Here is a 25332-nt window from a genome sequence, read left to right as displayed (position 1 = left end):
TATTAATTCACAATGTTGTCCTATATCGAAATTATAATCTCATTTAGGATAGCAAGACTCACTTTATGCAGCCTTTAATTTATACTATCCTTGAAGAGTTGAGTAAAGTGTCTGTGCAAATGGAATAATTTTAAATATCAGAGCACATTTCATAAGGAAACATGGAGCAGAGAGAAATTTTTATGAGAGAAATAATTTTGATTGTCACTCATATAAATTTGTGTGTGGAAGTATAAATTTAATTTAGTTACTTTTTTACTTCAGCATGCCGGGAGTGGGTGGGTAGGCAATGTTTCTTTATCTCCCAATTTTGGTACGAATCTGGAAGCAAGGAATTATAATAGACATTCTGCATTTTGACAAGCGTATCTCTGGAAGAGTGGTAGCTGGGCAAAATGGTTTATGGTTAAACATCTTTTTCTCTACTGGAACTGTCAACTACCTGAAATACCCTCTCTCTTGTTACTCTCTTAAAGTAGTTTCTGCTTTGACCAGGCAAAAAACACTAGCTATTAGTGGAGCCCCTTCTGTTGTTTTGAAATTCCACCTCAGTCTTCTAATTTTGTTAAAGCTTTTTGTACATAAAGTACTTCTGTTTCTCCCATAGTCTGCACTTAGAACTGTGGGACTAGAAGCTAAGTAAAAGGGTTGTTAGATTATTTTCTTCTTAGTGTCAGTGGACAGCAATCTTTATCTTAAAGGGCCAGATAGTAAATATTTAGGCCAAGCCTGAAGCGGGCTGCACCATCTCTGTAAGTTCTCAGCTCTGTGGTAGTGTGGAAGCAGCCATAGGAAATATGTAAATGAATGGGCCAGGTTGTGTTCCAATAAAACTTTATGTAATAAAACAGGTGGCAGGCAGTGGCAGCAGTTTGCCAACCACCAATGTAAATAATCTCAGCCACTTTGAAGCTGAAGTCCAGAGAGGGCAGAGAGAAGGAGCCAAGCCCAGAAGTAGGTCTTTGTTAAATAGTTCATTCAGTTTTTTTGACAAGTGTGTCAAGAATTGCTCTAGGTGTTGGGTTCAAAATGGTGATTAAGTCAATGAAATCCCTGTTCTTAGGAACTTTACTTTTCCTAGCTAGCGTACATCATTAGTTGTTTATCAACACAGATATATATCTGAAACAATATGTGGTTTAGTTTTATGCATTTTCTTAAAAGAAGATATATAGAAAATATTTGAAAAAGCCTAATGTAAAAATATTCTACAAAAAATAAGCACCTGTAGTTGTCTTTCAATCAGTGGTTCTCAACCTTGAATTCTATATTAGAATCATCTGGGAAGATTTAAAAGATTCCTGTCACATCCAGGACCAATTAAATCAGAATCTCTGGGAGTTGAACCCAAGCTTCAGTATTACTAAAATTTCCCATTGAATTTCATTTTCCAGCCTGAGTTGAGAACTGTTACTTTCAATGAAATGGGTTTCATGTGTGATAAAAATCTTAAATCCAAAATGGTTTTAGAAAACCTCCACTTAGTTGCCTTTTTAATAAAAGCCTATTATTTATACTAAGTTTTATTTAATAATAGTTAATTGTCACTTTTAGGATACTGCTGGTCAAGAGCGGTTTAGAACATTAACTCCCAGCTATTATAGAGGTGCACAGGGTGTTATATTAGGTAAGTTTTACTTTAATACACTGTTTAAGATATGGTTGTCTGTTGCAGATTGCTAGAATTTTCTATTTTCCTAGTCTTGAAAGTCAATATGTTTTTGTTTTATTTTTCTTTAGAACTACTATTATATAAAATATTTTCCTTTAGTATTAGTGATATTAAAAATTTTTGGATTTCTTTTCAGATCCTTTGGTAATTAAAAAATAAAGACCAGGTTAATTTGGTTTAAAAGCACATGTTGATGAGGACGTAATTGAGTATTAATCTATATATAGTTGGTCTGAGAGTATTAAACAAAAATTTGTAAAAAAATGCAGATTTTAGTGTAATTTGTTGAGTAGTAATGGTCCTTAATATTCCTGAGAAACTGCTTAAAATGAATATCAGTCATTTTTAGGGAGAGATCCTTTGTTTCATATCATGACTTAATGAAGCTTTGGTTTCAACCTTTTGTTAATTTGACAGTGGTTCTGTAATTTTGGATCAGCATCTCCTAAGTTTAAAACACTTTAATAAGCCCTTTATTGTAATATAAGATGATATATGATGAAAGTTATAGCAGAGGAAGACAATCAAGATCCTATCATCTAACTATATATTTTTTCAAACTTGTGGATTCTGGTCCTTGCAATAAGCAAACTAACAGAATTATAGATGATTAAATTCTTTGCTATTTTGTTGCAAATTAGAATCTAAATACTTTTTGATTTTTAGATCAACCTTTTTATCATTATGCATGGAGACAGCTGTTTGTTTTGCTTAACTTGTTTTTCAGTTATCACTCAGAGTATATTCTTATTTCTATCACTGTATGTGTTACTGCGATTGAAGCTTGTGTGTGTGTGTATGTACATGTGGTTTTCTAAGTACACCACTTGTTTCTTCCAGTTGGATCAGTAGACATTGGTTGTTTAAGCCTTGAAAGCTTAACATAAAACTGACTTGCTTTAACATTGTTGTTAGCTCCTAGCTGCATATCAGGAATATAATAACATTGCTCTTTTTCTTTTTTCTAATGCTTATGTAATACATGACTTTTACCTTTATTTCAGTTTATGATGTCACAAGAAGAGACACCTTTCTTAAACTGGATAATTGGTTAAATGAATTGGAAACATACTGCACAAGAAATGGCATAGTAAACATGCTAGTTGGAAATAAAATTGATAAGGTAAGAAGGCCTACATTTAGCATTTTGGCACTATATTTAGCTTTTCTTAATCTTTGCATTTATCTTTTAGGAAAATCGTGAAGTTGATAGAAATGAAGGCCTGAAATTTGCCCGAAAGCATTCCATGTTATTCATAGGTAGGTTTGTGAAGGACTAGCCTTTCATTATTAATGAGGTCCTTTACAATGGGGTTTTGCTAAATTTATCTCTTTAGTATATTTCTTTAGTTCATAGTTGACTTGTGTTATAAAATCTTAATAATAGAATTAGGGTCTTTACTTTTCCTTTTATAAAAATAAAATAGGATCACATTATATGAAGTCATATCTTGCCTCTGAGGCTCTAACAGCATTCAGTAAGAGCCTGGTATGGGCCGGCTCTCTTATTGGTCCCCTGTGAAAAGTTGTGCCCTGCTGGTCCATGTGCCAGCAGTATCAGCACTACCTAGAAGCTGACATATTCCCTTGAATTTCAGAGGCAAGTGCAAAAACCTGTGATGGTGTCCAATGTGCCTTTGAGGAACTTGTTGAAAAGATCATTCAGACACCTGGACTGTGGGAAAGTGAGAACCAGAATAAAGGAGTAAAACTGTCACACAGGGAAGAAGGCCAAGGAGGAGGCACCTGTGGTGGTTATTGTTCTGTGTTATAAACTCTGGGAAATTCCATCTCTTGCATATTTGATCAGATAATGACATCTTTCTGTATATAAACTAACTGCTCTTTTAGGGACCTTGCCATTTGCACCTATTTGTTTTGTATCATGGCAGTAAATATTTGCAAGAAATCCCGCTCACCGGCTTTCCCAGGTAAAATGTTATAGTAAGCATGCATAATTTGCAGTCTACAGTTTTTTATGTAACATAAAATAGATGTACTTGTATAAGTACATTTGATTTTATGAATTACATTTATCATGTAATTTAAAAATCTATCCATCCAGTATATGTTAATACAAGGTCTGCTTTTGGTCTCCTCTTTGCTTACATCCTCCTATCAGTTACTGAATTACTTGGCATGTAGAGCTTCTGGAAACACTGGGAGGTGTACAGGTATTATCACACTGGTCCTTCAGGATTAGCAAAATATGATTCCACAGCCTTTCTAGAACTTGTCCTGGCAGATTCTCTTTTAGTACTACACAAAATTCTCATTAAAGAATGTAGCCCAGGCCACTTATAATTAAATCTCTTTTTGTTTTGATGATACTTCTAAACTAGCATTGATACATTAAAGCAGTTTGGTCTTATGTTTTAATTTACTTCAATGAGTAACTTGGTTGCTTACCTGGAGTTTTTAATTTTGTGGTAGGTACATTGGATGAGTGGCCCCTTTGCACAGCCTGTTGGGTTATGCAGTGTTGACAGAATGGCAGTAAGAGCTCCCCCCCATCTTTGGTTTCACAAGAACATGAGTAGTGTGTTCATTGTGACTCATACGGTACTTACCACTTTGCAGTCCAACGCTTTTTTCCATAAATGTTGGTAGTGTTTGTCTAAGTACCTCAATTGTAGCTTGTTTAATGTTTATGAAGACCTGTATCTTATGACTTTCTAAATGTCTAGTCATTATTAAAAACCTATTTCTGTGTTTTGGGGGTGGGGTAGAAAAACTAAATGACAATTTGGAAAGGCATATTGCTTCCAGATTCTGATATGTGTGGGAAGATACTGTTGCAATGAAAACTTGATCATTTACTGTAGCAAGTAACCAATAATTTATCAAAACCAACTTGTACAGACTAATAAATCTTTTCCACAGTATTCAGTTTTCTAACCTCTTGCTCTTGTGCATTGTATCCTTTTTTACTCATGCTATTTAATTTACAATGATCCCTGATATTTTAACGTCCCCACATAAGTAGTTTGTCCTTTACCGTGGACATTATGATAATCCCTAGTGAGAGTCTCTCTATATAAAGTTGCAATGGATAAACATTTTTGTGGGTCCCTTTGCAGTACTGTGTTAATGCATTTCAGGTTGGATTCTTTCTGAAATGTATATCTTTACAGATAAAAACCTCACATTCTCCTTGGCTTACACTTGTTAAGACTACATTATATGAATTGAAGGTTTTATACATTCTGTATGTTCGTAATATAAAACACTACTATAATGTTGGAAAAAAGTAGCTAACAGGTGTACTTTTTCATGTGATATTAAAACTTGAGATTTGTGTATTTATGTGGCACCTATATTGGCCAGTTTTTTCTGTTTATTATTTCTTGTTCTTGAGTTGTAATAGTCTTTCTGTGCGTTGGATTGTTGTCTTAATTTGGTCAGAATTTGGATACACATGAGTTTCTTGAATATAATTTTTAAAAAGTAATATTGTTTGATTTATAGTGTAACCTTTTATAGTGTTTGAATAAATATAATGGCCTGCTTTCCCTACAGTCATTTGTGTAGGAAATACATGTTTCCCTTTTACTTTCACCAGCTTAGGAACATCTGAATATAGTGTCTATGTTTTCATTTTAATGTTTTGCACAAGTTTATTGCTTCACAGTGGAGGATTCATAAGTGAGGTTGTTGTAATATCTAATATCAGCCACTTAAACATCTTTTCAGAATCATTTGAAGTAGTGTTACTGAAGTGCCTTTTGCAAGTAATACAAAGTAGAACACTTAGAATATAGTCTTTTGAGTTCTAGAAGTACTGACATAGCCCTAAACAAATAAATAACTGTATTCAATTTACATTAATGGTTAACATTATTATCGAAAGCTTCTTTGGTGTCTGATGCTATTCTAAATGCAGAATTATCTCATTAAGTCTCATAGCATCCTTAAGAGATTGGTCTTCTTACTACCCCATTTTTTAAGATGAGGATACTGAGACATAAGTATGTTAGGAAACTTCCCAAAGATCACATCTCCAATCCGTGATGGAGCTGGATTCCAGTCAAGGCATTTCCCCTACCGAGCCCATACTCTTCACTGTTGCTGTCTTTACTGTGGCTAGCTACTAGCTTTTTGGTGTAACACAGGAGGATTCAGGAAGTTTCCTGTTTCTTTATGACTCTCTTTTGTTATATGTAATAGAGATATTTCAGATTTCTTGGTTATAAAGTAAATCTCACTGATGTAAACCAACTGCATAAGTCATTTAATCTAAAAATTAAGGTATGGAGTAAGTGGTCTCAGTTCTTTTATCTTCTCAGGGTGGAATGAAGATCCATGTCTTAGAAAGGTACAAAGTAAGAGGATTTATGATTCCTTAATTTCCTGTTTGTAATTGGACATGAGAAGATAAATTTAGTTTGGGAACAGCCTTTTACTCAGAATTGAAATTTGAGGGATGTTTTCATTTCTAGTACTTAATTATACTTAAACTTGGTGTAGAGTTTCTCAGTGTGGTGGAATTGGACTTAATCCTGATTCATTATAGTTTGCACATTCAGGAAGTGTACGCAGTTCCGTACTTAGTGAGGTACTGGTCCCATAGTTCATAAGAGAATTCTTACATCTGAGCTTATCCTCCCCGTGGGATAGCACAGACTTATGTCATACCCACTATCTTTAAATATAGTTTAGTGTAGACTTTTTATGACAGATTTCCAAGAATTTAAAATTTCAGGATATAGATTTATCTAGATATATATTCCCCCCACAACCGGAATATCTATCAGGTTGGAAAAGTTCGTCAACTTTTGTTTCATTATAGAGTTTTAAATTTTACTATTTTGTTGCTCACTTACTGTTTCATATTTAGAAATCAGTAATATTTCTGTTATAAAAGTGGTATGAAGTTTGCTTATGTGATTGTTGGTTCACACACACATATATTTCCAGTAGTCCTGTGAATGCCTGATTTCAGCCTTGCCCCCTCACCATCTCACACACATACACACACACACACACACACACACACACACACACACAAAGATTCTTTTTCTTTCTTTTCTAGCCTGATAAGAAATGCATGTACTTTTATTTGCATTTCTTTGGTTACTAGTGAGATTGAAAAATTTTATTTCTGGATATTTTTATTACTTTCCTTGCTCATGCGTGTTGTGGGCGTTTATTAATTGCCTGTGCAGCATCTACTTCCTGCTCTCACCACCACCATACACTGTGTCTTTGGATCCCATCCTTCCCCCATTGTCACACAGGTGGTTTGAGGGGATTGTTGCACTCTGCTCCAGGGTTGGCCCAGTGCCACCCTTCCTGTTCCTGGCCATTGTGAATGGTTCCAGAGGAGACGGCGACCCAGATACAGGCTGTTTGCAGAGGGTTCCTCAGGAGCTGTTGAAGAAGACACAGCCTTGGAGTCTGTGTGGTATAAGGATTCAAGTTCTGAACTTGCTGCGGCTTATTTTAGCTAATAGAAGAGATGACCTAAGGGCAGTACCAGGAAAGTGAGAGGGAACCTAAGCTGAAGTTTGATGCAGTCTGGAGCCTCTGGTTCCAGACTGGAAGTCAACTCTGTTTCTGTACTGTTCCCTTACATGAGCCAATAAATTCCTTTTTTGTTTAAGCCAGTTTGAATTGGGTTTTATTTTTTCTTGCAACCAAATGTATGCTGTATTTCTTATTTGTTCAATTTATTGAGTTCAATATATGGTTTATTTGCATAAGAAGAAAAAACTATTAACTTGAAAAGTCATTCTTCGTACATAACTATTAACATTTTAGTGAGGTCATTTCCATATACTTCTATGGATATATACATATGAAACTGTGTAAATGAGCATCGAATGCTATCTTAAGGACCCCTTGTTTCCTATGGTCTCTTGTCACTGGGTTTCATCACCACTGTCACAGGAACGTTCCCTCTCACCTGGAGTTAACAGACCTGCTACCTGGCCTGTGTGCTCTGTCTGTTTCTCCATGCCCCTATAATCAAATCTATAGATATTGTATTGTAAAGTCATCTGTACATTCTTTTCTGGAGTTTGCTTTTCTTACCCAATAATAGATTGTGAAAATCCTTCCAAGCCAACTTAAATACATCTAACCTGTCCGTCTGAATGATTGTACAACGTTCCATGGTATGGTGATGTACAAAATACTCAGCCATTCTACAAATGGGCATTTATTTTGATTTAGATTTTTGCCCCTGAAGATTTTGTTTCTATGGGAGAGACAGACCTAAGAGTTAGATCCATGGGCTAAACAAAATATGTAATTTTTTGTGTCTCCCTTCATATGTGTATTTTTATGTCTATACATATACAGAGAGGCAGATATGTGATATGTGTATCATAGGGCATTTTGTTAGCAACTTTTTTTTTTGAGGGGTGCATAAATCAAAATATGTATTTTTTAGCTTTGGTATATGTTGTAAATTGCTTTCTGGAAATCTGTCATAATTTCCATTTCCATTAGCAGCATGTAAGTGCATCATTTCCCCTGTATTCTCCTTTGGCAGAAAGAGGTGCTCTCATATTTTAATTTTTGCCACTTTGATCTTTGTAAGGCATAATTTCTCTGCTTTAGTTTGCATTTTCTTTGGATCTTTTTTTTTTTTTTATCTTTATAGGCTGCTTGGAGTTGCTTTTCTTTGAAATGATTGTTCAGATCCTTTGCTGGCTTTTATTTTGTGACTTTGTTACCAATTATCTGAGCTATTTGTATAGTACAGATATTAACCCATATGTGTATGTTACAAGCATTTTTTCTCTTGACTTCTTTGTGCTGCTTTTCCTTACAAATTATTTTTCATATTTTATAGCTCCTGAGTTTTCTCGAATAAGAAGTTTCCCCTACTCGAGTATACATAGGTTTCTTAATTTCAAATTAATTTATTTTAGTTCTTTGATGCATTGAGTTTGGAATACCACTTTTATCCTAGATTAAATTCCCATAAATACTGGAATAGACTTTAGACCTCTCAGTTCCAGTTGTAGAGACTCTTTTGACCATGAAAAGTAATATATTCATGTAATTGGGTTGGGGTTTTTTTTGGGTTTTCGGTCCTATGTAGTTTTTTTGTGTGTGTTTTTTTTAATGCTTTAAAAAATATTTCTAGAAGGGCTCCATGGGTTTCATCAGATTGCCACATTGGCCTGGTAAAACAAAAATTCTGATGATAGTGATTTTAGAATATGTTTTATGACTGGTAAGGAAAGTCCTTTCTTACTCTTTTCAAAATTTTTTTATATGAGTCTGAAGGATCACTTTATCCTTTGCCCATTTTTCCATTTTGTAGTTCCTTCATTTTTTAATATATTGATAGGAAGGAGTTTGCTTTTTTTAAAAATGTGATTTGGATACTAATCTTTTGTCAATAATGCATGTTTATGGTATCTTCTCCCAGCCAGTGACTTGTCTTTTGAATTTGTTTGGAATTACATAAAATTAAAAAAATGTCTTAAACCAAAATTTAATGATTTTACTCACTTTTTTAAAAATTGGGATTTTAATTGAAATTGTATGATATTTCTTCATTAATTGTGGGAAAATTGTTAATGGTATGACCATTCAGGTACATGGAATACCTTTCTGTTCACTCAGATTTTATACTGTTTTTCAGTATTTTTTGCTTTTTGTATGTCATGTATTTTTTTTTTAATTGATAACATACAAACATTCCATATATGGTTTACAATCAGTGGCTCACAATATCATCACATAGTTGTGCATTCATCAATCACCACAGTCACTTTTCAAAACATAAAAAAGAAAAAGCTCACTCATACCATATCCCTTACCCCTCTCATTGACCATTAGTATTTTAAAAATAACAGTAGTATTTTAAAAATTTACAAAAATCATTCGTAGGATTTTTATTTGTGTGAATAGAATTATTTCTTTTTTCCTTTTCAGAATCTTCCTACTGATTGCTAATAAAGAAATACTTAACTTTTCTAAGTCTGTCTTATATCCAGCTATCTAATCAATTTCTTCAATTTGGTACTTTTAGGGTTTCTTTATTTTTCTAGGTAAAATAAAACTACAGTTTTGTAATTTTTAGATATTTATATATTTATGTAGAGGAAATAGCTGGCATCTCTTGTTTCTGATACCATTTCGAATCTGTTCCCTGACAGGGCATTTGCAGAAAACCTTTCAAACCTGCTAAGGCCAGCACGCCCCAGCCTCTGGGGTCAAAGCTGTAGTGAGGTTGGGCTATTTGGTTTCTGTTCTTGTGCTAACTTTATTTTTGTAAGATTCATTAAAAAAAAAACAAAAAACTGGGGAGATTTTGATCTTTTTTTCACTCTGGAATACTTCGTTTAAAAAAGGGGTATTCTTTCTTTATCGTCAGTTTGCTAGATGTCAGTATAGTTGCTGAGTGTGTTTCCTCATGGAATCAAATGGAGTTCATACCTCAGCCCAGCGACTTCTCTGCTATTTGATTTTGCTTCACTTCACCCTCGCGGGCCTCAGCGTTTTCATACTGAAGACGGGGGAGAGTAACATCCTCCACAGCTGCATTGGCTGGTGAGGGTTCCAGCCCCTTAGAGCACGGGGGTCGGGGGGGCCTGACTGCGCTTCAGCATCAGGGGCTGTTGGTGTGAGGGACTGCACCTTGGGCCGTGGCTGTTCCCTTGGCCTGTAAGTTGATCTTGATAATTCACACAGAAAATTTTTTTAGGTTTAAATTTTTTTCTGAAATAAAGTTGGAAATACTAATTTAAATCTTTTTCTGAGGTTGAAATTTCTCATTCCACCTGTGTATATGTGTATTTTCTTTTGCAAATGGTTTGTGTATGTGGTCTTTTTAATGATATTTTTGTTACTTTAGATGAGACAAGAAAATAGTTTAGAAAAGGTTGCTGGAAATAAATGATACAGTCATCTCCAAGGAGAGAGGAAGAGCAGATGAATGGAAACATGATAGCGGCTGAGAGCACTGCCAGGTGCATGTCATTGTGTGGAGCTGACTAGTGCCAACACCCTCACCTCACACTCCATGGCTGGCCCCAGGCTTCAGCAGCCTGCAGTGCACACTTGTAACAGCAAGTCTATGCGTTCAGCATGCCATATCAAGAATAGTGACTTCTGTCCTATTAAGATTCATGTTTCATTAGCCGTATTTTCTTCATTAGGAATTTAAAACTAGTTAAACATTCCTGTGAGTCACACTTATACCCCCCCTTTTTTTTTTCAGTTAAACACACAACCAACATTCAAGGTTCTGTAAAAACAACACCAACAAATCTTACAGTACCAGGTACACTGCATCACCAAGTATATTTATAAGCATATCTGTTTTTAGTTACCTCTTGCACAGTTATCTTTTTCCATTAATGATGATGTTATTAAAAGGGTTTCAGGATTATAATACCAGTAGAACCACTGGCCACAAAACTACAAAAAAAAAGGTTGAAATTTATCTGTGCTCTTTATTGTTACATTGGTCTCACTGTGGGTCTATAGTCAGGTGTTCAAATTACTTGAACAAATTCTTATTTCTATAAAACCTGTGGCTTTATTATCAGTTGGCTATAATTTGAGTTCAGTTGTTTTTTTTTGGTTTTGCTTGTATGCAGTTTTAGGGTTTACTTTTTTTCATTCCTTTTAGTAATTAATGTTTTGATATTTAAAATGTTTATGTTGTTCAAAAGTCAATACTATATAAATGTTGTATTGCCATTCCTGCCTACTCCATCCAGTTCTCATATCCTCCCTACATAGTCATCATTAGGTTCCTCTTTATTTCTCCTCCATTTCTTTTGCCAAATTATGCAATAATTTGTTTCTAGTGTTTTGTAATTATAAGTAAAGCTGCAATAAATGACTTTGTGTATATGTTGTTTTGTATGTCTAGAGGTGTGTTAGTTTGCAGGCTGCCAGAATGTGATACACCAGAACTGGAACAGCTTTTAAAAAGGGGAACTTAAGCAGTTAGAAGTTTATAGTTTTAAGGAGGTGAAAGTGTCTACATTGAGACACCAACAAGAGGTTACCTTCAGTCAAGAAAGGCCTGTGGGTCAGGAACACATCTGTCATCTGGGAATTTGGGGCTGGCATCTGCTGGTCCCTTGCTCCTGGGCTCTGTCGCTTTCAGCCTCTGTGCCTGTGGGAGTCCCTTACTTGGCTTCTCTAGGGTTGGCTTTCATCTCTTGGCTTCCTTTGGCTCTCTCCAGGTTCCGGCTTGCTTAATATCTCATGGTGGTGTCTGCTGGGCTCCAAGCACCTCCAACCTTTCATGTCTCTGTTCTCTTTGTGTCCACATCTGTGTCAGCTCTGCTGTGTAGTTTCAGCTGAGGCTCTGTCGTTTCTTCTTTTGTTTCTGTCAGCTCGGCTTTCCACAATGTCTCTTTTAAAGGATTCCAGTAAGCTAATCAAGACCGACCTGGAATGGGTGGAGTCACATCTTCATCTAACCAAACATTCCACCCGAAATTGGGTGGGTCACATTTCTGTGGAGATAATCTAATCGAAACTTTCCAACCTACGGAATTAAATCAGGATGAAAAGAAACAGCTACCTCCCCAAAACTGACTTGGAATTAAAACATGACTTTTCTGGGGTATATAATACTTTCAAACTGGCACAAGAGGTTAAATTCCAAAAGCAATCTTTAGAACAATCTTTTTGAGATGTAGTTTCCATGTAATAAGAGGAAGTCACCACCACAATTAAGATACAGAACATATCCATTACCCAGAAAATTACCTTGTACTTTGCTTGGTTTCCTTGCTTAACTTGCACCTATACTACACCTGACTGCCTGGAGCTTTTGGGGCATTCTCCAGGCAGATTTACTCTGGTTTCTCTTGCATTTCCTATCAGTATATTCTAGACTTCATTTTTCTCTTTTATCCACTAGATATCTGTCTTCTTCATTTTGCATAAATCTATAAATATATAATGATATTCTTCACTTCTTTCCTATTAAGATTTATTCTTAAGTTTCATTAATTGAAGGAATTGAATTTAATTCCTTTAATTAACATGGTCTTAAGGGGGCCTTAAGAGCTAATTCATATGCTTTGTGTATGTACCCTTCTAAACAAAAAGCAGTTGTCTTTTAACTCTGGAGTTTATTTTTTTTTTACATTGACAAAGTTCTTAATCTTTACATTTATGGCTTTTGGATTCCCTTTTAGTTTAAGGAGAAACCCATCCTAAGGCAATATAGATATTATAAGTTTTCTAGCATTTTCATAGTTTTATTGTTTGCTTGTCTTTACATTTCGTGGTATGAAATCCATCTAGAATTTATTCTGTTTATAGAGTGAGGTGGGCCTACATTTATTTTTTTCCCAGGCTGATAACAAATTATGCCAATAAAATATATTAATTTACCCTATCTCCACTGAATAAAAAATTCCATAAATTATTGATGTATACATACAACAAGAATTTATTTCATTCCTCCTAATTGCCAGGCACTGTTCTAGACCGTAGACATATAGTGGTGAATAAATCAAAGTCAACACCTTCATATGATTTATGTGCTATGATGAGAAACTTAGAGTAAACAAATGATTTTTTTTTTAATTGCAATGAAAGAAAATCGATCAAAGAGGATAAAAGAGGAAGTCAGGGTCAAGTAGGTGACATTTGATCTGAGGCCCGAGTGAGCAAGCAAAGATCCTGCTATGCATAATCTGGGAGATGAGCATTCCCAGCAGAGGGACCAACAAGTGTGAAAGGGCCTGAGTAGACCCAGATTGTAGATTCAGGGACCAGCAAGGCCAGTGTGTTTGGAGAGAGTGAGTTGCAAAGTGGTTGAAAAGAAGGAAACGGGTCGGATCATGTAGGATGTTGGAAGCTCTAGTGAAGTGCTTTGATTTCATGCTGAGTGGTGGGAAGTCACTGGAGATCTTAAATGAAGGAGTTGTTTCAGGATTATGGTCAGATGTCTATAACAGATAACTCAAAATAAATAGTTGTTAACTTGCAAGGATTTATTCACTTATATGGGAGAAGTCCAGAAGTAGCATTATAAGACTGTTGGTAGTGGTTCCATTGACCTTTCTGTCCCTAGGCTTACATCCTCATGTCCCAAAGAGGTTGCTAGTGCTTGTCATATCCACATGTCAGGCACCAGGAAAGAAAGACTAAAGTTCGTTATTTCCTGACTGGGTCAGCTCCCGTATAGGGAGCCTTCCTGGGGACTTATGTAATACATGTGTTCTCATTTATTTAATTGAAAACAATCAACTCACCACACCTAGCTGTAAGGGCAGCTGGAAAATCTAGTCTTGGCTAGGCACATTGCTGTTTTATGATAGTATAAAAGTTATGCTTGTAAGGAAGGCGGGGAAAATGGCTATTGGATAGATAATTACCAAACTTTGTCACAGAATATAATCTGATGGATGTTTCAGAAAATTGTTTGAGCTACTTGGGGACAAGAGTAAGCAGGGAGACGAGTAAGGAAGCTGTTGAAAGGTCTAGGGAACAGATGATGGAAGCTTAGACTAAGGGTGGTAATCGGGAAGACAGAAATAATCGCATCCGAGAGATATTCTGAAAGATACAATAAGACTTGCTAATGGATTAGATTAGGAAGATAAGGAGAAGGGGAATGAAAGGATGATTCCTGGCTGTTGAGCACAGGCAACTGGGTAAATGGTGTTCCATTATGAGATAAGAAATACCAAGGGAGAAAAATAATAAATTTTATTTTGGACTACTAAATTTGAATTGCTTGTTGGAGACTCATGAGGAAATTATGAATAGAGATTTGAGTATAAAAATCTGGGATTTAGGGGGAGACGAGATATGGAAATATACATTTGAGAATCAACAGGACAGATGGAATTTAAATGAGATACATATGAGATGACCGAGGGAGAGAATATAAAGAAGAAAATGCTAAGTACTGAACTGTAGGACCCTTCACTATTTGTACACTAAGAGGGAGAGCCAGCAAGAGAGACTGGGAAGGAGTTGCCTGAAAAGTCAAGTTTGTGGAATCCTGGAAATCAACACAATGAAAAGTTTCAAGAAGGGAATGGTCAATAGGAATGTCAATGCTTATTGAAGGCTTCCTGGTGGGTTAGCATTTTCTTTCTTTTTTTTTAAATTTATTTTATTGTTTAAACTTACCAACATACAAACACAAACATTCTTACCATATGCTCATTCCATTCTACATATATAATCAGTAACACAACATCATCATGTAGTTGTATATTCATCATCATTTCTTAGAACATTTGCATCAATTCAGAAAAAAAACAAAACAGAAATTCATATATATCATACCCCTTACCCCTCCCTTTCATTGATCACTAGCTTTTCAATTTACTAATTTATTTTGATAGTGTTCCCCCTCTTATTTATTTTTAATCCATATGTTTTACTCATCTGTCGATAAGGTAGATAAAAGGAGCATCAGACACAAGGTGTTCACAATCACAGTCACATTGCGAAAGCTATATCATTATACAATCATCTTCAAGAAACATGGCTACTGGAACACAGCTCTACATTTTCAGGCACTTTCCTCCAGCCCTTCCCTTATACCTTAATTAAAAAGGTGATATCTATTTAATGTGTAAGAATAACCTTCAGGATAACCTCTCGACTCCGTATGGAATCTCTCAGCCATTGACGCTTTATTTTGTCTCATTTTGCTCTTCCCCCTTTTGGTCAAGAAAGGTTTCTCAATCCCTTGATGCTGAGTCCCAGCTCATTCTAGGATTTCTGTCCCACATTGTCAGGAAGGTCCAACACCCCTGGGACTCATGTCCCACGTGGAGAGGGAAAGGGGGGTGAGTTTGCTTGTCGTGTTGGCTGAGAGAGAGAGAGAGAGAGGCCACATCTGAGCAACCAAAAAGGTTCTCTTGGGGGTGACTCTTAGGCCTAATTTTAAGTAGACTTAGCCTATCCTTTGCGGGGTTGAGTTTCATGTGGACAGACCCCAAGATTGGGGGCTCAGCTTATTGCTTTTGTTGTCCCCACTGCTTGTGAGAATATCAAGGATTCTCCACTTGGGGAAGTTGAATTTTCCCCCTTTCTCACCATTCCCCCAAGGGGACTTTGCAAATACTTTTTTATTCACTGTTCAAATCACTCTGGGTTTTATTGGGGCATCACTCTGGGCTGGGCAAACCTACAAAATCTCATGCCCTACTCAAGGTTCCATGTACTATGGTGTTCAATTAAGCTGTCCACATAAGTTAAATGAAATGCAGTAGTCAAAATATAAATTTTGTGCCAAATAAACATTTTTTGCTTTAGTCTCACTCAGCATTTTCAAAATGCTTTATATGTATTAAATCACAGACTACTTCCAAAACCTACCGTACAATTTAGTATTGTTGTAGTATTGTCTTTTTCAAATAAAGAAAGATTGGCATGGGGAGCTAAGGGTTTTGCTAAAGTTCTCACAGCTGATTCAAGACCAGCAGTTTGGCCCCAGAGTAGGAAGTGCTTTTAAATGCTCTACCCTCTTACCAAGAATGGAGACCTTAGAAGAAGAGAATCACACTGGATTTGCAAGACAGAGGCCATTGGTGATGGTGGAAGATATTAGAGGTGTGGTGGGATGAAAGCCTATTGGGAGTGAGTTAAAGAGAGAATGGGAGAGGAGGAAGTGCAGACAGAAGAGGCAATTCTTTACAACCTTGTGCTGGAGCAGAATAGTAACTGGAAGGGTGAGTGGACTAGGGAGAGGGAGAATGGAAGATACTACAGAATGTTTGCATGTGATGGGAATAATCAAGAGCAAGAAAGGTCATGAAAAGGAGACTTTATAGGAACAAAGTCCTTGAGTAGGTGAGAAGGGATGAGATCCTGCGCATGAGTGGAGGGAATGGCTTTAGACAGGAGCAGAGAGAGCTCAGCTCCTGAACTAGATAGGAAGCCATACAAGCACAGATGTGGACAGGCTTGCAGGTTTGGGAGTGAGTGTAAGTAAGAGTTTTCTTCTGATTGCTTCTGTGAAAAACAAGATAATCACTCAAGTCCCAATAGTAGGAAGGTTTGAGTAAAGAGAAAGAAAACAATCGTCTAGGAGAGTGGGAAAGAAAGTTTATTATGGAAACATAGAATTGGCAAGCAGTGTGCCAGGGGATCATTTGAGAGCTTGGGTGAACAATCAGAAGAGGCTAGTTTGGTGTTTTTCTCCAGGCATGTTCAGCTGAGGACCCAGGTAGGCGAAAAACTGAATTTAACCGAGCTTCCATCTTCCCAAGGGAGTGAAATGGGGGATAGATGCACAGGTGATCTGAGGGTGAATGCAAGGAATGAACATGATGTGGATGCACTATGGAATCTAAACTGGAAATGGGAGGTTTGGGGGAAAGTAAGGCAAAAGGGAAATTGTGAATGAGGAAAAAAGCGGTAGAACCAAAGTATGTTTATTCCTAATGGGATCATGGAAATTGGTGTGGCGAGTGAACTGGAAAGACAGGCAAAGCAGGAGATGCTTGACACTGAGATTAGGTGGATCATGAGCATTTCTTCAATCAAAGAATATGTTCCCACGTGTTTTGGATTCTGTTTCTAGAGTCTCTTCTGTTATATGACATAGTCCTGTGCCAAAATCATAACCATTTTGGTTTATAGTAGATTTATAAATCAAGTTCTCCCCCTCACAATTTTTTTTCAACCACTAGTATCTTGGCAATCATTATATCTAGTTACAAAATAAAGTCCTTTGGAATTCTGACAGCAGCTGCTTAAATTTATATATTAGAGTTCCTTTGTTTAAGCCCTATTTCCTTCATATAGGTGTAGGTATTTTATTAATTTTTAGTAATATAATACCAAAATTATATGTATCAATTTTAAAATTTCCATTTCTCATTTTTTCTGAAATAAAGAAAAATTACATTTATATTTATTTTATAAGCATTTTATTAAATTTGCTATTAATGCTTATCTTTTTTTCTTTATTACATAAGTTGTGGGTTTATAGAGCAATCATTCATAAAATACAGCTTTTCATATACCACACTATTATTTAACACCTTAAACTGATGTTGTACATTTGTAACAATGGATGCTAGCACATTTTTATAATTGTCCTTTTTTTGCAGCTTTTTAACTTTTTAAATTGTATAATATGACATACATACAAAGCAAAGAAAAAGAAAAGCAATAATTTTCAAAACTCTCTTCAACAAGTAGTTACAGGACAGTTCCCAGAATCTGTCATGAACTACCATTCCATCATCTCAGATATCTCCTTTTAGCTGCTCCAGAACATTGGAGGCTAGAAGGAATATTTTTTTACTCATCACAATCGACTTTTTTTTCTTTTTTTTGGTGAAACATAACATATATACAAAAAAGCAATAAATTTCAAAGCGCATTGCAGCAATTAGTTGTAGGACAGATTTCAGAGTTTGGTGTGGGTTGCAATTCCATAATTTTAGGTTTTCACTTCTAACTGCGCTAAAGTAACCGGAGACTAAAGGAGATATAAATATAATGATTTAGCAATCATACTCATTTATTAAACCCTACTTTCTCTGTATAACTCCACTATCATCTTTGATCTTTCTCCCACTCTTTATGGGTATTTGGGCTATGCCCATTCTAACTTTTTCATGTTGGAAAGGGCTGTTGATAATATGGGATAGGGAGATGGAACTAGTCGATGTTCTGTAGAGGCTGGCCCCTCTGCATTTCAGGATTTATCTGGTCCAGGGACCCATCTGGAGGTTGTAGGTTTCTGGAAAGTTACCCTAGTGCATGGAACCTTTGTGGAATCTTATATAATGCCCTAGATATTCTTTAGGATTGGCAGGAATGGTTTTGGTTAAGGTTTGCAAGTTATGATAGGTAGCAATGTCCAACTGAAGCTTGTGTTGGAAGCTCCAGAGTAGCTTTTTGGCTATTTGAACTCTATAAACCACTGATACCTTATTTGTAACACTTTCCCGGAATTTTTTCAGGATGGCATTGTTGACCCATGGTGCCAGGGCCAGACTCATCCCTGGGAATCATCTTCCATGTCCCCAGGGAGACTTTCAACCCTGGATGTCATGTCCCATGTCAAGGGGAGGGCAATGGTTTCACTTGCACGGTTGGATTTAGAGCAAGAGAAGCCACATCTGAGCAACAAAAGAGGTCCTCCAGAAGTAACTCTAAGGCTTACCTATAGGTAGGCTAAGCCTCTCTGCTGCATACATAAGCTTCACAAGCGCAAGCCTAAGATCAAATGCTTGGCCTATTTATTTGGATGTCCCTAATATTTGACCAGTAAACAGGGTTTCCTGGTGGTAAAGTTTAATAGTTCCATATTTTTTCTCCCATCCCTCAAGGGACTCTGCCAATACTTTTTGACTATCTGCATACTCTGGGATGTATCCAGATATTACATTAAGCTATACATGATTAAAGGCTCTCATTCTTTTTCTGGGATTCCTGTGTTTGGATTGTTTTAATGATCTATCCAGACAGGTTGAGTTAGATTATGTGCTACAGAAAATTTAGGTCCTGAACAAAATAAGCCTTTCTTCCTTTGGTCTCAAAGAGGAGATGAAGTTCTAAAATACAGGCAATGTCGTCCTTAACCCCTGTATTCAAATTACCTTAATCCCGACCTAATCAGCTTTGTTCTTATCTCTAAATACCAGGTTATACATATATAAAACAGGCCCTCAAAATTCAGAAATAAAAACTACTGTTCCGGACTAAATATGCTGCTATAAGAGCTTACAATCTAGGCCCCAATTTTCTTATAAATATTTTCTAAATGAGATCATGCAATATTTGTGCTTTTGTTTTCTGGTTTATTTTGCTTCACCAAATGTCCCACAGGTTCATTCACAATGTTGCATGCCTCACAACTTTGTTCCTTTTTGTGGCAGCACACTATTCCATCATATGTGTGCACTAGAGCCAATCTACTTCTCAGTGCATCTCTCAGCCACTTCCGTCTACTGGGCCTCCTTTATAACCTCCAAAGCCATCAGTCTTTCAGTGCTATCAATTTTGGATAATTTCATTGTTCCCAAGCAAAAGATGACCAATAATCACACCCTCACCAAATAGAAAATCCAAATCTCCCTTTAACACTTGTCCCTCCCCCCATTATTTACCCCTGGTATTGCTGCAGTACTGTTGATGTTTTCCTGTTAAACATAGTTCATAGCATGCAACAGCAGTTTCCCCCCATACCCCGAAATGATACACTCTTTGTACAAGATTCATATCTTTGCAGTAGTTCATGCAAGAACTTATTTATATTTCTTATGTTAATCAGTGTGACACATGGGTCTATACAACCCCTTTTAATCATGGAACCCTATACATTTTAAGCCTTAACTTCCCATTCCCTATTTCTACCCCATCCCCTGGTAACCTATATTCTAGATTCTGACTCTTTGAGTTTGCTTATTCCAATTATTTCAAATCAGTGAGAGCATATAATAATTTTTCTTTTGTGTATGGCTCATTTCAATCAACATGATATCTACAAGGTTAATCTATAATGTTGCATATATCAGGACTTCATTCCTTTTTTTTTTTTGCTGAATAATTGTATGAATAAACGACATTTTTTTAATCCACTAATCAGTTGATATACACTTGGGTTGCTTCCATCTTTTGGCACTTGTGAATAATGCTGCTGTGAACATCAGTGAGAAAATATCTGTTTGAGTCACTGCTTTCAATTATTTTGGGTATATACTGCATAGTGGGGTTGCTGGGTCATATGGGTGTTCTATACTTAGCTTTTTGAGGAGCTGCTAAACTCTTCCACTGTGGCTGCACCATTTTACATTGTCACCAGCAATGAATGCGTGTCGCTATTTGTCATGGTGAGGTTCATGTGTCAGTTTGGCCAGGCAGTGGTGCCCATTTTTCTGGTTGGTCAAGTGCTGGCCTGTCTGTTGCTATGAAGGCATTTCATAGAATTAAATCATGATCACGTTGGCTGCATCCACGTGATGATTGCATTTGTCATTAACCAAAGAGACTGACTTTTGCAATGAGTGACGTTTAATCTAATCACTGGAAGCCTTTTAAGGAGGATTCAGAAGAGACAGACTCTTTTCCTGCTTCAGCCGGTGAGCTTCTCCTGTGGAGTTTGTCCAGACCCTTCATTGGAGTTGTCAGCTTCACAGTCTGCTCTACAGATTTTGAACTCTACGTTCCCATGGCTACATGAGACACTTTCATAAGCTTTTTATCTATGGATATTTCCTGCTGATTCTGTTTCTCTAGAGAACCCTAGCTAATACATTATTTCGCCTCATGCTCTCTAACACTTTTATTTTCCATATTTTTACTAGCAGTCATTCTAATGGATGTGAAATGATATCTCATTGTGGTTTTGATTTGCATTTCCCTGATGGCTAATGAGGTTGAGCATTTTTTCATATGCTTTCTTGCCATTTGAATAAATTCTTTGGAAAGATGTCTTTGTAAGTCTTTTGCCTATTTTAAAATTGGGTTGTTGTGTTTTTGCTGTTAAGTTGAAGCATTTCTTTATATATTCTGGACATTAAGCCTTTAGTGGATATGTGGTTTTCAAATATTTTCTTCTGTTGTGTAGATTGTTTTACTTTCATGAAAAATCCTTTGAGGACAAAAGGTTTTTAATTTTGATGAGGTCCCATTTATCTATTTTTTTTCTTTCATTGTTTGTGCTTTAGGTGTAAAGTCTAGAAACCATTGCCTAACACAAGGTCCTGAAATTGCTTTTGTACGTTTTCTTCTAGGAGTTCGCTACTTCTGGCTCTTATTTTTAAGTCTTTGATCCATTTGAGTTAATTTTTATATAAGGTTTGAGGTAGGGGTCCTCTTCCTTCATTTTTTTTTTTTCAAATGGAGACCCAGTTTTCCAAGGACCATTTGTTGAAGAGACTATTGTTTCCCAACTGAGTGGTCTTTGTTCCCTTGTCAAAAATCAGTTGGCCATAAATATGAGGGTTAATTTCTGAGCTTTCAATTTAATTCTGTTGTTCTATTTATCTGTCCTTATGCCAGTGCCATGCTGATTTGATTAGTGTGGCTTTGGGACAGGGAGGTTTAAGTCCTACAACTTCATTCTTCTTTTTCAAGACGTCTTCAGCTATTTGGGGTCCCTTACCCTTCCATATAAATTTAATGATTGACTTTTTTGTTTCTACAAAGAAGGTTTTTGGGATTTTGATTGGGATTGCATTGAAATAGTAAATCGCTTTGGGTAGATTTGACATCTTAACATATTCTAGTCTTCCAATCTTTGAACTGGAATGTCCTTCTATTTATTTAGGTCTTCTTTGATTTCCTTTTGCAGTGTTTTATAGTTTTCTGCTTACAAGTCCTTTATGTTCTTGGTTAGATTTATTCCTTGATGTTTGATCCTTTTAGTTGCTATTGTGAATGGATTTTTTTCTTGCTTTCTTCTTCCAATTGTTTTATTGCTTTGGTATAATAAAACTACAGATTTTGGGGTGTTGTACCCTGCTACTTTGCTGAATTTATTTATTAGCTCTAGGAGCTTTGATGTGGATATTTCAGGATTTTATGTATATGGAATCATGTCATCTACAAATAGGGAAAACTTTACTTCTTCCTTTACAATTCGGATGCCTTTTATTTCTTTTTCTTTCCTAATTTCTATGCTAAGAACTTTAAGAACAATGTTGAATAACAGTCGTAATAGTGGTCATCCTAATCTGTTTTAATAGTGTGACTTCTTTCCTAGATTCCTAATCATATATGCAAATAAAGATAATTTTGTTCCTGATTTGATGATAATAGTTTTCAGTATTTTTACCTTTTAATGTAACATTTGCTGTTTTTCTTTTATTTCAAGAAACAGTCATTACCATTTTCTCATATTGATTTAGTTTTATTATTTTAATAATTTACTTCAATTTTATTTGGAGTGACAGTTGGATTTTTCCAAAAAATTCACACCTGAGAAATTTTTGCCACCTGTGGATATAATCATGTTTTTGTTGTTTGATTTAATATAAGGAATTACATTGAAGGTTTCCTATTGTAAAGCCATCCTCATATATTTTTTGAATAAATCGTACTTGTCTATATTGTATTTTTCTTCAGTACACTGCTAGATTCAACTTATGTTTATTATAGTGCTTGCACCTGTAAGCTACTTGAAGGCATAGACAGGGCCTTGTAAATTGATTTAGCTTCAGCACCTAGAACAAGGGCAGCCAGTATACTGTCATGTTCCCTGTACAACTCGAGGTTGTACATTTATTTTTAACATTTTATTTTAAAATAACAGTTTCACAAGAAATTGCAAAGATAGTACAGAGAGGTCCCATGTACTCTTACTCAATTGCAATGGTATCTAAAGGCCATGACAAAATTCCCCATCCTTTATTTGTGAGGGACATCCACTGCTTGCTTGGCCCCCAGCGATTACCACCTCAGATGATGCCATCCCAGCCCACAAGTTCGCTGTTGTAGATGAGCGTCCCTCAAATGACATCACCCCAGCCCATGACCTCATCACTGAGGGGGAGTTTGCCTCCTGTTCAATCTACCACAGGAGCTGGATGGAGTACAGGACTTACAGCATTACTTGGAATTATACCCCATAGAGATTGCCATCCTTAAAACCTGCAGAACTGTAAGTCACACCCTTTACATTTGTCAACTTGCACTGAGATCAGCAAATCCCTATGGGTTAGTTAAGTCATGTCTTTGTAACCATTCAGATAACAATTCATGCCTATCTGGAGAGCCCTCCCTGACTTCCTCTTCTTGTATGAAAGCAGAGGACTTCTTGCTCCATAGCCCCAGCTGAAGGGTTCCCTACACACAGTATCATGGGTACCCCTTACCAAAATTTCCACCTTCCCTATCCTTCTCCCCACAATACCTGACCCACCTTCTTGGGCATATTTACCCAACAACATTTTCACCAATTGGCCATATGGCTGAAACTATTTCTACACAGCCTTTCAAGAAACCTATACTTTGAGGGATGCACTGCTTGGCTTCTACTGAGGTTCTGATCTAGATGTTCAATACTTCCTCTTCTTTTCTCTGCCTCTACTGGATAGGGACTGGTTCATGGCCCTGGGTTTATGCAAGATAGCCAGCACCCTTGGAGGGAGCCTCTCTGCCCAAATGGGCCAGCCAAGTCCCCTTATTATTAGGACTGTGAGTCCTGGCTGGGGTCATGTCCCTGCAACAACAAACAGGTATCTTCCAGGCCAGTTAACAATTGTCAGCCACAACAGCCCACCGGATGCAACTGCTCCCCCAGGCCCTGGGCTTCATCCAACAATAGCAGATGGTCTTTGACAATAGACTAGTATTGGATTATCTGCTGGCTAAGGAGTGGGGACTCTCTGCTTTAACTAGTATGGCCTGTTACGTGTACATCAACAACTCAGGGCAAGTCCAATACAATTTATAAAAGGTGCAGTAACAGAGGCACATTATTAATATCATCAACACCTTTGTTAAAATGTATAATTCCTCCAAAACATTCAATACCTTCATGCCCACCTGGGACATTTTCTCATGACTGAGTCCCACTTGCTGGGGATATTGACTCTGCCAGGCTTTCCAATTCCTAGCCATAGGAATAGTTCTGACTCTGATTATGGGGCCCTTATTTAGACAGATCATTCAAGCCATAATGAACAGCTTAAGCATATCCTTAAATGTCTTAACTACTCAGCCCACAGCCATCTTGAAAAACGATGCCAAGGCACCACAGGGTGGGTTGTGATGACGTGAAGTAAATTATATTTGGTGCCTTGTCATCTGGCCTGGCCTAGTCATAAGTTCCCCTTTTGAGCCGCGCCCCCCCCCCCCCCCCCATCAGCCCTGCCCTGGGCATCACTGCAGTTAGCGAAGCATGTGCCTCCATATGGTCTGGGTGATAACAGCTGCGTTCAACTTCCCCAAATGGTCCACCTCTGCCTTTGGCACCGCAGACTTTAAAGCTGCCAAATCTCCAGCATCAGCAGGTAAACCCCGCTCCTCCCCTTTGGGTCCCAATAAAGGTGACAGCCTGGGGCCGTTATCTTCTTCCTCCCCACCCCTCCACTGACCCTTGCAGGAGCCCAGGCCAGGTAAGTCCTGGGCCCCTTCTCTCTCCCGTTACAGGCCTTTGATCTAACAAAGCCAACCTTGCATTCCTTTTCAGCTCTCTGGCTATCTGGGTTTGCTTCACATCACCCTAGGAACTTCCACATGACCTTCCAAACGCTGGGGTCGGATCAAAGGCAGGTGAACCGAATCGTGAAAACGTTACTTTCAGACACAAATTTGATAGATGAGGTCCTTGCTGAAGCATCCAAAAGGAAGGACATGGAAATGCCAGAATTCACCTGCTTTCCACGATTAATATACAACCACTGGAAATCTGATCTCCAAAGATGAATATCATTTGTAAAAATTTTATCTTAGACTTTGAGTGCACTTTTTTCCTGGGTCAAAATCCACACTACGTCGTAGCGTTCTTTTGTAGAAAAGGCACATTGTTTTGCTTTGCTGATAATAGATAAAATGCTCTTTGGAAGTGAATTTACTATTCTATTTTTGCTCTGAAATTTGCCCATTTCTAATGCTAGGATCACATGACTTAGGAAAGGACTTGAAATTTGAGAGACAACAATACGAAAACTAAGGGAGGATTTAACATTTTCATCCAGTATGTTGTAGGGTGGTGGCCATGAAGCCTCAAAGATCAACTTCAGCTTTTTATTTTCAAATTTGTGAAAGTTAGCTGTTAGATTTGTGAAGCACAAACA

At 37.0% G+C, this 25332-nt stretch overlaps 2 protein-coding genes across 3 annotated transcripts in view; both read left to right on the top strand.

Annotated features, from left to right (window-relative positions):
• The window catches only part of RAB18 (RAB18, member RAS oncogene family), a 44349-nt gene extending 20005 nt beyond the window's left edge, over nt 1–24344 (top strand). Inside the window, exons 4-7 of one of the 2 annotated variants that reach the window (XM_077153070.1) lie at nt 1555–1627; nt 2677–2795; nt 2866–2932; nt 23112–24344. In XM_077153070.1, coding sequence (XP_077009185.1) covers nt 1555–1627; nt 2677–2795; nt 2866–2932; nt 23112–23179 — 327 coding nt within the window. In that variant the 3' untranslated portion in view covers nt 23180–24344. Of the gene's footprint in view, nt 1–1554; nt 1628–2676; nt 2796–2865; nt 2933–3270; nt 5191–23111 lie in introns of those variants that run through there. The other variant, XM_077153062.1, reaches the window with a different exon arrangement.
• ANKRD26 (ankyrin repeat domain containing 26) overlaps nt 1–25332 on the top strand; it is a 1272391-nt gene that overhangs the window by 369237 nt on the left and 877822 nt on the right. The gene's annotated exons all lie outside the window — the stretch shown is intronic.

The sequence above is a fragment of the Tamandua tetradactyla genome, chromosome 1 (assembly GCF_023851605.1).
Source record: "Tamandua tetradactyla isolate mTamTet1 chromosome 1, mTamTet1.pri, whole genome shotgun sequence".
NCBI lineage: Eukaryota > Metazoa > Chordata > Mammalia > Pilosa > Myrmecophagidae > Tamandua > Tamandua tetradactyla.
The sequence above is the reverse complement of the archived record's forward strand: the minus strand, read 5'-3'. Positions and strand labels throughout refer to the sequence as shown.